Source organism: Leptosomus discolor, chromosome 1 (genome assembly GCF_034619465.1).
Source record: "Leptosomus discolor isolate bLepDis1 chromosome 1, bLepDis1.hap2, whole genome shotgun sequence".
NCBI lineage: Eukaryota > Metazoa > Chordata > Aves > Leptosomiformes > Leptosomidae > Leptosomus > Leptosomus discolor.
This window is the reverse complement of record NC_141391.1, coordinates 118,056,885-118,072,794: the sequence shown is the minus strand read 5'-3', so window position 1 is coordinate 118,072,794 and position 15,910 is coordinate 118,056,885. Positions and strand designations below refer to the sequence as shown.

The following is a 15,910-nucleotide window of genomic DNA, read 5'->3' as shown; positions in this document are numbered from 1 at the left end:
AACTTTATTTCAAATTGTTCCTACTTTTTCCTCTACCTTTTCATTTGAAGTGTTCACAGTTACCACCTTGTTTTTTGTTCTCTTGTCGGGGAAGGTGAATCTAGATACTTCCTCAGACTTTAGGAGAACACTAGAGTTTCAGAGAATGTTTCTTTCATCTTTTGTTTCCTCATCTGACAAATTAAATCTACATTAAGGACTCTTTGGTGTTTCAGGAATTCAAATGGATAAACAAATTTTTGAATTCCTAAGGTTGAACTTTCAACAGAGGCAGTTGTCTTTCCAAATGCTAAATGGTCATTGAATTTAAATAGGTTTATTTTTAAAAATGCAAACTTGATACAATTTAACTAAAAGTCCCTTCCTCTTTTACTCTTGATTGTGAAGATGCCATGATTTCATTAGTTTTCTACTAATGTAGAAGTTGTCTTCTACTTTTGTCTTATGGGGTTGTCATGATGTGAATTTTTTTTTATTTTTTTTTTTAATGTCAAAATAAGCATAGCAAGGAGGATGTGGAAGGGAAAGCTCACAGTATAAAAAAGCCAAAATACTCAGAGGTTCAAAGCATTGGTTATTTGTAGAGATACGGAACTCACCTTTAACTTAAATCCCCCCAAAACTGCAAGGCTGTCTTTGTTAATCTTCGAGTTTTTTGCTTTTTCTGATTATTTAAAAGGTACTGTTTAGTTAAGACTGAACAGTTTTTGATAATAGTGGAACTCTCTTGCATCATCTCTATCACAACTGTAATTACTAGCATAAATAGGAAAAAAACCCTCTGGTTTTTAAATCCATTTTTCTCATTAACACTAGCAAAAATGGACTTGTAGGAGTTCCCTGCTTATTATTTCATAATAATATTTCACTGTCTGACAGTACTTTTTCCTGAATTTTTCTTAATGCCATGCCAATTTTCTTAAGTTGTGTTCCTAATCTATGTCTAACTATGTCTGGTTCTTTTTTGTTAGATTTCCGTATGTATTGGCTTTTGGTTGAGAATGCCTAACTGCTTTTCCTCACAGTAGTTGAAAAAACAAAAGCTTATCTCATGTGTGGATTTAATGTACCTCAATGCGTCCCACTTATTGCAAACAAGTGGGAGATGGCACCAGAGACGCTTTAGCCTCCCAGAGAAGGGAAGTCTGCTGAAAAACATGCAGTAGTGACTTGTGAGGATGTACTAGCCTGCCAGCAACTCAAGCTGTTTCACCATGGATTTTGTTTAGCCTGCAAAATTCACATACTGTATCGCTGTTCAGATTGAATGAGATGCTCATAATTGTTGAACGAAATGCAGCCATCTTAGCTGTGTTGGAAGGTCGAAGCTAGGGCCAGGAACATGGTTAATTTTCCAGTATTAGAGGTAGCGATGCGTAAATGTGCGACTTTGTGCACCCAACACTGTAATCTGGAACTTTTAAAACTATTTCTACACACTAGCAAACAGAAATTCTGGAGTAGTGCTGTGACTGTCTCTTGGATGAGTAAATTGTGATGTTGGGGTTAAATGGCTTGTTGAAGGTCCCTGGGAGGAATCAATGGCGATCCTAAAATGCTGGTGGCTGGCAGTCTTCTCTCACAAGTGCAGGTGAGATGGGATGGTTAAAGCGCACAGGTGTATCTGTGCGATGCATGGAATGTCGTCCATCAGCGGCTCGCAGCGCAGCAGGACAGGCAGGCGGTCTGTGAGAGGTCTCCATGCGGCCGTCTGGAGTTTCTGCTTCGTAATGAGCGTTTGTTCATGGGAAGTGAAATCTGAAATGTCTGGCTCTTGTGGCTGGAAGCTAATTCTTTGTTCACAGAGATCTGTGGTTTAATGCTGTTAATGTTTTTGTTTCATTCATTTGTTAGGGCAATAAAAGAGATTGTATTCTTGGCAGACGGACATAACCCCTGCCGAATGAGAACCTCTGGCAATTTGAACTTTTGCCACTCGACTGCTGAGAGACAGTGGCTACCAGGGTGGCTGTTCCCAGCTGGTACAGGAGGCAAGGCAAACCTGTCAAAGCAGTCCCTCTTCAGAGTGCTGTTGCGTCGCTGGAGCTGCTCTCTGCACTTTGCAGGGGGGTGGGATGGTGGGGCCGTTCACGCTGGTAGCAAGCCCTGTGCCTTACTGCATGGGTGCAGTTAGGCTTTGGGCATATGTCTGCGCTATAGTCAGGAGCGGATTACAGCCTGGAAAACATACCTAGTCTACCATTCAATAAATTAGCTCAGATAAGAATTGTGCTTGAGACATGACTTCGTGGGCTTGTCCTCTGAGTCCTGGCTGCCAAGCTTCTCTGCAGCAGATGCTCCAGCAAGGTGAGACCGCGCTACCTGACTGCGCAGTAGATACAGCTTCGGTTATCTCTTCAGTCACCTGATTTAAGTCGTAATCTTGTTTCATGCTCTGCTAAGCTTCCCCTCTCCACCAGCCTCATTGCATGTGAGGTCACAGGACCATAGGATGATTCAGGTTGAAGGGACCCCAGGATGTCAGCTAGCCCATCCCCTTGCTTAAAGCAGGCTCAGCTATAAGGTCAGGCCAGGTTACCCGGGGCTTGCCCACTGAAACTTTGAGTAACAAGTTGCTAAAGGAATAAAAGCCATGAAACATGTCACAAGCAGGAAAACTCATGGAGAGTGGGAAAGAGGAGGCAAGGGGAAGAGCCATGACAGTCCATATACAAAAGAAGCAGAAAGACAATGCTGCAGTAGGAAAACTTTTTCGTTGCATCAGCAAGGATTTCAAAGGGGACCTGGCAGGTAGATTTTCATCCAAAAAGTATTGTAAGCCTGAGAATCTGTTCAGAGTGCTGTGACACTGGAACAGGATTTATTTTTTTTTTAACCGATGACATGAAGTGTAACTAATACAAGAGTCACTGGTGTTCTTCCAGTGTCGTGAATATCAAACTGCTCAAGCCTAATTGCGGCAAAGATGCAACTACTCTATCAAGGTCAACTAAAGGCCCTGACAGTTGAAAACTGGTGGGATATACCAGGGAAAGGATTACTTTGCATATACCCTACATCCTCGCCTTTTTTTCCTGAGTATTTGCTGAGGGCTTCTGTCAGACGAGCTCGGAGAGAGGCATGGGAATTAATAAGTGAAAGTTATCATGATGTTGCCTTGTGGAATTGCCGTCATACTGCTGTGTTCATCAGGCACTTGTGCCTGAAGGCTCCTGCTGTATTAAAGGCTTACTGCCTTTATAGATCATGTGCTTTCATCTTAGTAATTTGAATATGGTATTATCTTAAAATACAAACTTCAAAATCTGTAGCAGGAACAGTTTTGTTTTTATGTTGCCTAAACAGTGGTTCAAAATTTGAATTGAGATTTTATGGACAAATGATAAAACACCAATAGCTCATGCTGTCTTTTATAGCAAAGTGGAGCAGGAGGGAGAATGTATGGAGAGTAGGATTGATTATATTGAACGGAAGAAAGGAGGATTTGCATAATTTCTGTGTTTGGGCTTAATATCCATGTATATCTTCAAGTAAGCACAGTGTAAATGTTCTCCACAACTTTTTTAATGCAGGACACTTTATGGTTAAAGGTATGGAAGGACCCTTTTATATTAAAGCTTCCGGTTCTTTTGATTTACCAAAAGTTAAGTTAGAAAAGAAAGCTTAAAGAGGAAGGAAAGTCTAAATACATTTCTGTTTCTGGAAACAGAGACTACAAAACAGCTTTTCATGCAGGGCATGAATTATACTTACAAATAAGAAGCACAGTCTTTAGAATCGTTATGTCTCAGAGCTGCTGGGGAAGAATTCCACATGTAGAGATTTAGCCATATTTGAAGTCTCACTTCCTAATAGCAAAAAACCCACTAGTTGCTGAATAAAAATTACTATTAAAAAAAAAACAAACCTAAACCCAACCAACCAACAACAAAAAAGCTATACTACTACACTGTTTACGAGTTTTGAATGTAATATTTTTATAGACAATGCATTTAGCTGTTAACTTCATAGATATTGTAGTAATTAATGTAAATGTTTATAGCCTATAATGGTTATATCTGCAGCAAAAGTAATAAGATGTGTGTGCACTTCCTGCACTGAGATACTTACTTAAATCTGACAAGTTCGTGTGAGTGATACTAATCACAGAACAGGGGAGAAATGCCCTCCCTCCCTTAAAGTTGAATCAAAAACTAGTATTGAAGAATGCTGAGGTATTAATCAAAGTGAAGGAAGAAACTATGACAGTAGAACTTTGAAGTTGACTATGGTGAATCATTAATATATTATCAAATTTTGGAAACGAAGTTTTTCTTGTTTCTGTTTTGTATTTCCTTATGCAAATTAATTAGTTCCTATGAGATGAAGTTAATTGTTCGAGAGACTCATCCCAGGTTTGCATGTTACTTTCATAGTTTGCCTAGTACTGAAGATACCAGCCAGCACTGTGGTACATCTGTAAACTGCATTGTTGTTCTCTTAATCTCCAGGGGTGGGTTTGGGTAGAGTTCACTTGTAAAGAGGTAAATCCCTGAATACTACAGGGGTGACTACATACCTTTGTGACACATCAGCTATTGATCATTGCAGTATGTGGGGAAGTAGGTGGGATTTGTCACAAGTGGTATGAAAAAAGGCTTAGAGTTTGACTTAGCTGACTTTTGGAAGTTTCCTTAAAAGTTTAACGTGGTTGTTTAAGTGTCTTGCCTGTATGAAGAAAACAGAGGTTGTATGGATTTCTTAAGGATAAATTAGTGCCATTCAATTTCTATCCTCACATAAACAACTGTTTTCAACTCATAAATCTGATCACTTACCATTAAGCAATTGCATCTACTCTTTGTATGAAAAAGGTGAAAAAATATTGCTTGAAGATTAAAGACCAGTGCTCCAGTATCACTAAGTATAGCTTGCAAGTGTTTAAGAAATTGCTGTTCCCCAAAGATTAAACTGTGTTCACTAAAACACTTTTTTCATCGTTAACATGATCCTAGGTGGACTATTAACGAATAAGCCTACTTGCTTATTTTAGGTTGCTTGAAACAAATGTGTCTTCAAGTTGAAATAGGATTAGTGACCTAATGAAAATAGTAGCTTTGTGCTTAGATTGAGTGGGTAGGTGCTACCCAATTTGAAACAATTACTCATATCCAAAGATATTGTTGACACAGCTAGAATTTGCATAGGACTTTTAGTTCATGTTCTCCTTTCCCTCTTCTGTTGAGCAGAATAGATTTCACGTGAGAAAAGCTGGGGTAACTTTATTCTGTTTTAATAAACTGAGTTGAAACAGGGATTGAAATTACAAGGATTTAACTGTAAAGATGATGTAGGCAGCAATAATATATGGCACCCACTATGAAGGGTGAGGATGAGGGGTGGTGCTCCTCAGAAAATTCTAGTCCAGGGAAAAAGCATTTGTAGATTACGAAGATGAAAACATGGTTACATGCGGTGTTTGTGAAGCCTACCAGTGAAGTTTCATCGTCTTGTTGGGCAGATGGTGTTGGCAGAAGTAGCATGGGCTTGGGTAGTAGTTCTTGGATCTGTAAGAGAAGCAGACACCAAGGAAATTCAAGGGTGTGAACTGATGGGGAACAGAGCTTGTCTTGCCCGTGGAGGTGGATTCTCAGCTGAGTTGAGGGAAGAAATGAACAGGTGGTTTAAATGAGGTGAAGCCCTGCGTTTGTACTAACTATTTTCAGTTAGCTGATACGCGGTTTGGAAGGTCAGGGGTGCAGGGGTAATGCTGTGTAGGAGTTTGGCTGTATGGAAAACCATACAGTTTGAGCATGGTAGACTATGGAGCTGTGTGAGACTACAAATAGATTTGGAAGTAGAGCTGTGCAGTTAGTTGCCTGTGGAGTTGAAGGAAAGCTGGCCAAAGGGTGCAACATGGGGTTGCTAAGGATGGCAGGTAGCACTAATCTCTGGCGTGTGAGGGGTTTTTTAATCCAAATTCAGTTCTTGATTCTCCTAGGTTTTTTACAAGTGCAGGTTACCCCACATTTAAGGCTAGGTACGTTTGTGTTTTGCTATGGTGTTCTTGCATATGTTTGCAAGCTGAAAACTGTTCATCTTGTGAGTGTTATACATTTGTTTGTGAAGCTGTGCTTTCTGAGTGGATTAGTCTGAAGTGTGAAAAAACAAAACAAAACAAAACAAACAACACTTTCCATGCTTCTTCCTTGGGTTTTTTCTGCCAGTTGAAGCAATTGTTCTCCATCTGTCCTGTGCTTTATTTCCATGGCAGCTGCTTTGTGGATCTTCTAGCCTATGTCATCCTTTCAGAATGGGGACCTTTTTTGTACAAAAAGAGAAGAGAGCACAGGGATTTGATCTTAAAATGAACCTTTAAACAACTAATCTCCTGAAAGGCATTCAACGCATAGGAGCAAAGTAAAATTAAGGAATTTGGGTATGTGGGAAAATGACAGGAAACGTTTTCTTTATGTGCTGCTTCTATTTATCTTAGGTCTGTCAAAATGAAGAGAAGAACCATTCCACAGAAGAACTTAGCAAGTCTGAAATCCAGGAGGACCTGAAAAAGGCTAATAGCCTTCCTAGTTTGACTCCTGGAATCAAAACAGCAGACAAAGACAAGCAACCCCGAGAAGGTTTTTTTCATTTTCTTGGAAGCTTATTTAATATTGCAACAAAATCTTCTTTGGTAGAATCTAAGCCCTCTACCTTCCAAGATGAACCCAACAGATGTGAAAAGGATTTACAGAACACAAATACCCTTCCGGAGGACATGAAGCCAAAGCATCCAAAAATTGAAGAGCCTATCTGTTCTATGGCTAAAGTAAAAGAGGATTTTGTAAATAAAGATGATACCATCTTAAATAATATTGGGAAAGATGTCTCACAGGATCTGCAAGGATGCTGGATACGATCTGCAGATGCACAAAAGTAAGTTCTATAATTTAGTATTAAATATGTTGATGTTTGTGCACGCGTGTGCACAAAACTACGTTGACTAAGTTCTGCTGACTGTATGACAAATGACTGTCATTTCTAAGGATAGTTGGAGTGTCCCTGACTTGACACTGTGGAAAACTGTAGTTGCAGCTACCTTAAATAAATGAGAAGTCGTCTACTGCAACAAAATAAAACTTTAAAGAAGGTTTTCTAGAAGTCTTCTGACTGTGGATAGATCCAGTGTAGATTTGTCTAAGCATTGAGAAGTTAAAGATGTGGCACTTAAAAATACATTTGTTTTTGTAGATCTACTTAAAAAAAAAAAATAAAATTGTTATGCGCTTATTTCAGTCCATAGATTTGAATGTTTGTCCTTTTTATATCTCTCTAGTTCAGTGGGTTTACTCCTGCAAGTGGAGTTTTCTCAGTTTTAAATTATCTTTCCTGGTTTATTTGGCTTGGTGATTTTTGCATGTGTTTTTTGTTTCCCTTTGCTTTTTGGAGTTTTCCTGTAATGTAGAGAAGGTTATATAAAATACTTAATTAGCCTAGGAACATCCTTAACAGTCCTGTAGTATTTAAAAAAAAAAAAAAAAAAAAAAATTGTGCCAAGGGCACCAGTGTGTGTTTGAGAGTAGAAAAGTAAAAACATTGGCTGTGGTCCACAGTGTATATTACAAAATCTTTCTGACCGTGGCATAAACATAGGTAATAGTATACCAAAAACATTTGTAGCTCTTATGTTGAGTATTTGACTATATGTGGGCCCATGCGGCGTAGGTTTGGAGTTAGGTGTGTACGTATGCATGTGGTACCTGTCCTGTTTTTGATAGTTTGCGTAGAATATGAAATTGTCCACAGGCAATGAATCTGTAAGTAATGTTTACTTAACTTTTCCATACTGCCCAGGATATTTATTTTAAATCTAAGCTGAAAGTAATGATTTGGGATAACCAATAAGTCTATCACAGTGCTCCTGCTTGTATTGCAGAATGGATGTACTAAGAAGAAACTCCTCTTTTTTTTTTTTTTTTTTTCCTTCAGTCTTTAAAACTAATTTGAGTTATGCTCAGTATATCCATCTGTGACATGTGAAGTGTTTTATCTCCATATAGGAGGTCAGAGATACCCAAAGTACCTGCTTAATGAATTTCACTTCCATATTGGGGATGTCTCCAATAATCTGTCCTTATTTATTTTTCAGCAGACTAATGATTTGAGGCGCCACCTTTATAATATAAATGTAATGTTTGATCAGGGTCTGAATAGGGAATATGATACCTATTCAGGTGAACGTAAGACTATTTCCACCACCAAAATACAGTACTCTCTGTAATTAGTAATAATAATGGTTGTGTTCTCATGAGTACTCTGGTTTGGTCTGTGACGTGGCTGACTGGTTTTCATTACAGATTCCTATCATAGTAGAACACATCTGACTGATGCTTTTTCCAGACTTCATGTTGCAGCCCAGCACCACCACTTCATTGATCAATATAGAATCAAAATTTCTCCTTCCTTTAGTTGTTATCTGGAGGGGCCTAGGAGTGTTATGTTACTCAGTCTAGTTCCTGAACAAGCTGTGTATTTCTTAAAACCTGTTGGACAGGCTGGCTTGCTGCATCAGTTTCTCGCTGCTATTTGCTGTTTCTGTCATATACTCTGGAAACTGGCAGGTAGGTCACATGCTGTTGTGCCAGGGGCTGTGCAGAGATATAAGAAAAGTCACTCCTTGCCTTGAAGAGAGCTTAGTCAAAAAAGACAGTAGACATTAATAGATCTTTTTCACATTTTACTTTGTTCCATGTAGTTTCTTCCATATTGTATCTCAGCATACTTTCTGCTGTACTTTCTTCAATGTTTGCTCTTTTTCTTGCTCTCTTGAGTCTCTCCTGTCTATTCTGACAAATATGAATCTTGGAGATTCAACTGAAGGCCCAGTACGTGGTGAACTAAACATGGCAATCGGAGCCTGCAGTAAGTGGATGAGAGGCAGCCGTGGTCAGTCTTTCTCTGCCCCCCCCCCCCCCCCCCCCCCCCCCGCCTTTCCTCCAGTCCACTGGCTGATGCAGTAAGGAGCTGGTGCACATCTTTCCTTCCAGGTAGAAACCTCTGACTTCTGCTGATTTTTCAAAGTGTACGTATGAGCTTTGTTTGACTTTCCTGTTTTATTGATGCCTACAGGCCTGTGAACAGGAGCGGTGGAAATGACAGAATGTCTTGGGATGTTTTTTGCTGCTCTGCTCATTTTCTGCTGCTGCATTTGAGTAGATCTTGAGCAGTGAACTGATAAGGTGCTGGGCAGTCTGTATGCACAGTTAGAGGGTAAGATGGTCTCAGTCTTCATTAGCTTCTTGTGAATTCTTCTTCAGAACAGTGTGGGTTAGTAAGTTTGTCATTAATAAAAGCTTATAGAGTTTGGATGGTGTGGGTATTAACTCACTGAAGTGAACTCCTTGCTCTGTGCAGGTATTTTTGAGTTATTTTGGTTTTCTTGAAATCAAAATTGTAGTTGGCATTTTCAGTTGACCATATTTTGACATTGTTCTATATTGTTAGATAACCTGTGCAAATCAGTGTAGTTTTTCTCAGTATAGTTTACCTATCTTATGGTCAGGCAAGCATATAAAAATCTGTGTTGCTAGTTTGGAGGCAGGAGTAAGTTGGTCTGCATACAGAATGAAGTTTTTCCATGGAAAATTACTTTTTTAAGTGGAAGAAAATTTGTGGGTTTTTTCATTGTAGCTGTTGTAAAATCAGGCAAACATTAAACCAGTCATTTTGCTTTTAAACTCATTATCAAAAGTACAGTGTACATTCTGCCCTTTTTGTCTCAGGATACAGCCAAGTTAGTCTCTGTATATCTTTTGTGTATGTTTTTCTCTGCCTGACTACACAATGTGAACTGTGTTTCTGAAGCAGTTGGTAAAGAGAAATGAAATGACCACATAGAAGCAGAGGTTTGCACTGTTTACCTTTTTAAAAAGTTTTGAGTCAAGGATACCCCTTTTTTCTGTTATGGAAGTGATTGTGCTGGGTTTGTTCTCTTTTAGTTCATGAAAGTTGTAGAACAGTTTTGTCCCTTTAGCACTAGCTAGCTTCTTTACTAAATATTAACTAATTGGTATCCATTTAGCATAGTTAAACTGTAAAACTGCTCCTGATTGCTAATGGTTGGCTAGATAGTTTTGTGGAAAGTATTAAGAAGTAGTTAGAAGTGGGTGCTAAAGGCACATTAATAATGTTGGAGTGGGGGAAACATGTAGCACAAAGGAACAAGGTCGTTGGGTACCATGAAGGGAAGGGATGATGTGAATGTGGTCTTTTGCTAATCTCTTGAAGATTGGGTCCCAAAAGGTCTCAAAAGACAGATGAGACATGCTAGTGATACATATAAATTCACAGGTATTATTGATTCCATTGGTTGTTGTGTTAAACTGCAGTTTTAGCATTGAATGTAGAGGCAGATTGAAGGGGAGGGCTTTATAAATCCTTAAGACCACTGTATTATTAATCATAAAACTAGTTTCCTTTGTCATGAGGAACATTTAAATGAATTTGCTAATTCTAAACTACTGTTAAATATTACATTAGAGGTTATCTGTGGTTAGAGAGGAGGTTGCAATGATAAGTGAAAAAAGGACAGTTGTTAAGATTGCATAATCCCCATCCTACTAAATTATCTCACATGCCTCTACCCAAACAATTTATTAACCTCATATCCTTAAAGCAGTATTTCGTAAAATACAAGGAAATCAGACTGCTCTGACCTGTAGACTGAGACTAATTTTGCCCTCAGTGGGAGGTCTGGCACTTGGTAAAGGCTCAAGTTTCCAGGCCTTCAGCCAAGGAAAGTGGAATTCGTGAGCTCAGGCTATGGAGTATGTGTTTGTGAGGGACAAAATGTGTAGGTCATGTTGGCTGGTTGGCTTAGAGGTAATTTTACCTTAAGGGCTTCTGCTCCTTTAATCCAGAGGCAAGTGGTAAAGGAGGAGCACAGAGACTAAAACCATGCTAACTTTGGCAAAATCTCTAGACAATTCCTGTGGACAGTAACTGAGTAATTGCAGCACTGAATACGGGTGAGGAGAGTTGGGTTGACTGTCTCCAGTGACTGCATCCCTAAGTCTTCCATTTGTCTGAGATAGTTGAAGATTTCCTTGCCATTAAGTAGTGAAGTAAGCAATTGGGCTTGCAGTGTTCTATAAAATCTTATCAGTGAAGGGGTGAGGTCGGTAAAATATAAAATACAGTTTTAAAGTAATGCTTTTTTGGTTTTAAGTGGAAAAGAAAAAGGCAAAGTAAGGTATTTGCTACTAAGTGTAGAAAAATCTCTTTCTTAGATAAGACGGCAACTTTTATGTAGAGTAGTCCCCAGTGGCAGAGGGGGAGTATAAAGAAGTATAAAAGTGAAAAGTTCATGTTTAGTTTTAGCCTTTGCACTCCTTAATGATGTTAAAAGCCAACCTTTAACTGATGAAATAAGCACTAAAAATAAAACCATGGAACAGTGGGGATGCACTTCACCTAATTTCTCACCTCTGAATGTCTACATGAGAGAGATCAAGTTTTCATAAAGTGAGTGACAAATATAAAACATGGGTTTTCCCCTATTATCTTTCTTTCCTTAATGTAAAATTCTTTCACTTACACATATATTGCCTTTGACTACTAAGCAACAATTTGGCTTCAAAACTGAAGCTGTTTCCATTAGATCCCTGAGAATGGACTTCCTGCAGTACATACCTGCCGTCTCCTCAAGAATACCAGTCATGGTAATAGGCAGTAATCTCTACAGATGACTGAGAACACAACCCTGACAATTTGGGGTCTCTTTTTTTTTTTTTTTTTTTTTTTTTTTTTTCCTGTCCTTAGGAAGAAAAAATTAGTAATGACCCAGATCTGTTCTACTGACTTCTTGCCATTTGCCTATCTTCTAGTAGTTTTTTTTTAATTATTATTATTTTTGTAACGTCCATTAACAATAAGCAGATGTTACATATAGTGATGTGCAAAACTGTAGTACTTGTGGAACTGCATAGCTTCTTCTGGAAGCCTTATTGCATTGCTGAACGTGGCTGAGGAGATGAAAATCAAAGTTGTACCCACTCTAAATGTTTTGATTATAAAGTCCTGACCACTAGTTAAGATGCTAATACCCCAATTCAGCAAAATATTTTAAATCCTGACTTCTCCCTTATGTTATGAACCTTGTGGGCTTAGAAGTGAGAAAGAACTCCCAACCTCACAACTGCAAGGATTTTCTAACTGTAGGTGGAAGAGAAGAGGGGGTGATTTCAAAAGCAACGCTCAAAACGGTATACTTTTACACTTCGCACCCTATCAGGAGCAAAGTCCTTGCAATAGTTTAGCAAGAGCATTGCAAGGTATTTCATTCAGAAAGGGAGGTAGCCTTGACAGACAAGTTTCAGACCGTTTACAGTTCTGTCATGCATTCTTGGGTTTTGTGTCTAGTAAACCTGTTGCTATACATCTAATTGCATAGTATTTCCCATCTCAGTACTGTCAAAAATCCTGTCCATTTATTTTGCTGTGTTAGAAATACATCTGATAAAATCCTTCAGGTCTACATAATTCTGGTTAACATGTCTGTTTCAGAACTTGTCGTTCACCTTTGTGTTACTGGTCAGTTGCAGGCTTGTGGTGATACAGAAACGTAGCCCTTAATTGTCTCATGGATTGTGTATTGTGGTTTTGATTCAGTCAGTAGCGGCAGCATTCGTCTTTCCCTATAGATGCCTGTGGCAGACAATCAAGAGTATGGAAATTAAATCACTTAATTCCAAGCAATGGTCTTGCCAGGTAATTCCTGAGGAGTAATGTAGAAGAGTGGGGAAGCTGCTTCATTTGTTGAAATCAAATCTGTCTTGTGGTCAGAGCCATGTCCTTCTTTATAATTGCCTACCCAGAACCTATTTTACACACAGGACCTGAACATTGAAAAACCCTAAGTGTACACATAGCATGGCAGTGTCCATCCATCTTTGAAAGCATCTGTTGGGTGATGACAGTAAGAGGAAAACAAGAGCACTGTGTTGATTACTTCTGTTGTAATAAAACTTGCATAAAGATTCCTGTTGTACAGCCAAATATATATAGTTATATACAGACTGTCAGAGACAGGAGAGACAGCTGCTTCCCTTTGTAGTGAGAGATTGCCTTGGTGGTGGCTCTGGGGAACACCAGGACAGCTGTGGACGCTGGCTGGTCCTGCCAGCACATGCCCTGTGTGCCTTCAAGCACTGCTGTTTGGACCTAGATCAGTTACTTTTGGTCTTAATTCTGTGATACAATTTGCTACGCAGATGCTTGAAGCAGCACAAGGAGGAGTGGGGGGCAGAGATATGCATCTTATGTTGGGGAAATGGGGAGAAAGGAGGGGAGGGCGACATAGTAATTCATGTTCTGATGGCTTTCTGACTTCTGCTTTCAGAAACTGACCATAGAAGTGCAGTGTTGTTCAGTTGCTGGTGCTCAGATGGACAGGGAGTCACTGCTGAGAGTGACCTGCGACTACTTGAGAGGGGTATAAACTATGTGGGTAGCTCCACCCTTCTAGGACAGGCAAATATAGCCCAAAATTGATTTTAGAAGGCTGTCCTGGAGAAGGATCAGGATCATCCCGCCCCAAATTTTCTTGGTGAACTTCGGAGGGAGGCCTCCAGCAGTGATTGCAGAGGTATACCCAAACTCCCATGGAAGGATTCAGTGTTAGGCCACTAAAGAAGAGGGCTTCATTATTCTTAAATCTTTTCTTCCAGATGCATCTCTATGCGTACCTTGATTGAATAAGCTACCCTTTAACATTGCTCACAGACTTTCAAATTTTGGTGAGAGCTCAAGCCTATGTGGGTCACTGAGACCTTGTCAGGATAGGTGCTGTACTGAGATTTAGTGACCCATTCCAACAGTGGGGTGGGTGAATTTCAGGGCTCTGCTGTAGAAGTGCAGGCCCAGGCCTGCCTGCCAGAGAAGGGTACCCACCCAGAGCTGGGACTTAGGTCAAAGGAAAGGTTCTTCTTGGCACCAAAGCAAAGATTTCTGTGTTTCTGAAGGATGAAAGCTTCTTAGTTTAAGAGTAATTAATAACAGATGCATTATGCAAAATTGAGCTAAATTAATTAAGCTGAAAATTAATTCACTGGGTTGTTTTTTCCACTGAACTTTTTTCAATAGGGTTCTTCAACTGTGCAATGTATTCGATTAGTAGAGGCTGTTTCTTAGAAACAGCATTTTACAGTGTGATTATCACAGAATCGCAGAATGTCAGGGGTTGGAAGAGACCTCAAAAGATCATCTAGTCCAACCCCCCGCCAGAAAAGGACCACCTAGAGTAGATCACACAGGAACGCCTCCAGGCGGGTTTTGAATGTCTCCAGAGAAGCAGACTCCACAACCTCTCTGGGCAGCCTGTTCCAGTGCTCTACCACCCTCACAGTGAAAATGTTTTTCCTTATGTTAATGTGGAACCTCCTGTGCTCCAGTTTGCACCCATTGCCCCTTGTCCTATCATTGGCCATCACTGAGAAGAGCCCGGGTCCATCCTCCTGACACTTGCCCTTTATGTATTTATAAACATTAATGAGGTCACCCTTCAGTCTCCTCTTCCCCAAGCTAAAGCGACACAGCTCCCTCAGACTTTCACCAGAAGGGAGATGTTCCACCCGCTTAATCGTCTCTGTGGCTCTGTGCTGGACTCTTCCAAGCAGTTCTGTGTCCTTCTTGAATGGAGGGGCCCAGACCTGGACACAATATTCCAGATGGGGTCTCACCAGGGCAGAGGGGGAGGAGAACCTCTCTTGACTTACTGACCACACCCCTTCTAATACACCCCAGGATGCCATTGGCCTTCTTGGCCACAAGGACACATTGCTGGCTCATGGTCATCCCGCTGTCCACCAGGACCATGGGGTCCCTTTCCCTTATGCTACTCTCTAACAGCTCAGTCCCCAACCTATACTGGCACATGGAGTTGTTCTTTCCCAGATGCAGGACTCTACACTTGCCCTTACTGTATTTCATAAAGTTTCCCTGCCCAGCTCTCCAGCCTATCCAGGTCTCTCTGAATGGCAACCCAGCCTTCTGGTGTGTCAGCCACTCTTCCTAGTTTTGTGTCATCGGCAAACTTGCTGACAGTGCACTCTCTTCCCTCACCCAGGTCATTGATGAATATATTGAATAATACTGGTCCCAATACCAACCCCTGAGGGACTCCACTAGATACAGGCCTCCAGCTAGACTCTATCCCATTGGCCACAACTCTCTGACTTCTTTCCTTCAACCAATTCACAATCCACCTCACTATCCGATCATCCAGACCACACTTCCTCAGTTTAGCTGTGGGGGTGCTGTGGGAGACGGTGTCAAATGCTTTACTGAACTCAAGATAAACCACATCCACTGCGCTACCATCATCTATCCACCTGGTTATGCCTTCATAAAAGGCTATCAGGTTGGTCAAACATGACTTCCCCTTGGTGAAGCCATGTTGACTGCTCCTAATGACCCTCTTATCCTTGATATGCCTCGAGACGGCACTGAGGATAAGTTGTTCCATCACTTTTCCAGGGATGGAGGTGAGGCTGACTGGTCTGTAGTTACTCAGGTCCTCCTTCTTGCCCTTTTAAAAACTGGAGTGACATCTGCTTTCCTCCAGTCCTCACGCACCTCACCTGTTCCCGCTGACTTACCAAAGATGATGGAGAATGGTCTAGCAATGACTTCCACCAGCTCCCTCAGTACCCACAGGTGCATCCCATCAGGGCCCATGGATTTATGTATGTCCAGATTGCTTAATTGATCCCTAACCCAGTCCTCATCGACCAAGTCAAACTCCTCCTTTATTCTGACTTCCTCTGGGGCCTCAGGGGTCTGGGACAGTCTCCAGCAGTATAGAGAGAGGCGAAGAAGGCATTCAGTAACTCTGCCTTCTTTGTATCCTCTGTCACCTGGGCACCCGCCTCATTCAACAGTGGGCCTACATTGCCTCTAAGTGTTAGTTTTGTCT

At 40.6% G+C, this 15,910-nt stretch overlaps 1 protein-coding gene across 1 annotated transcript in view; it reads left to right on the top strand.

Moving 5' to 3' along the window:
- CRYBG3 (crystallin beta-gamma domain containing 3) overlaps positions 1-15,910 on the top strand; it is a 95,995-nt gene that overhangs the window by 21,406 nt on the left and 58,679 nt on the right. Inside the window, exon 3 of the mRNA XM_086463286.1 lies at positions 6,437-6,873. Within this exon, the coding sequence (XP_086319412.1) occupies positions 6,437-6,873 (437 nt within the window). The remainder of the gene's footprint in view (positions 1-6,436; positions 6,874-15,910) is intronic.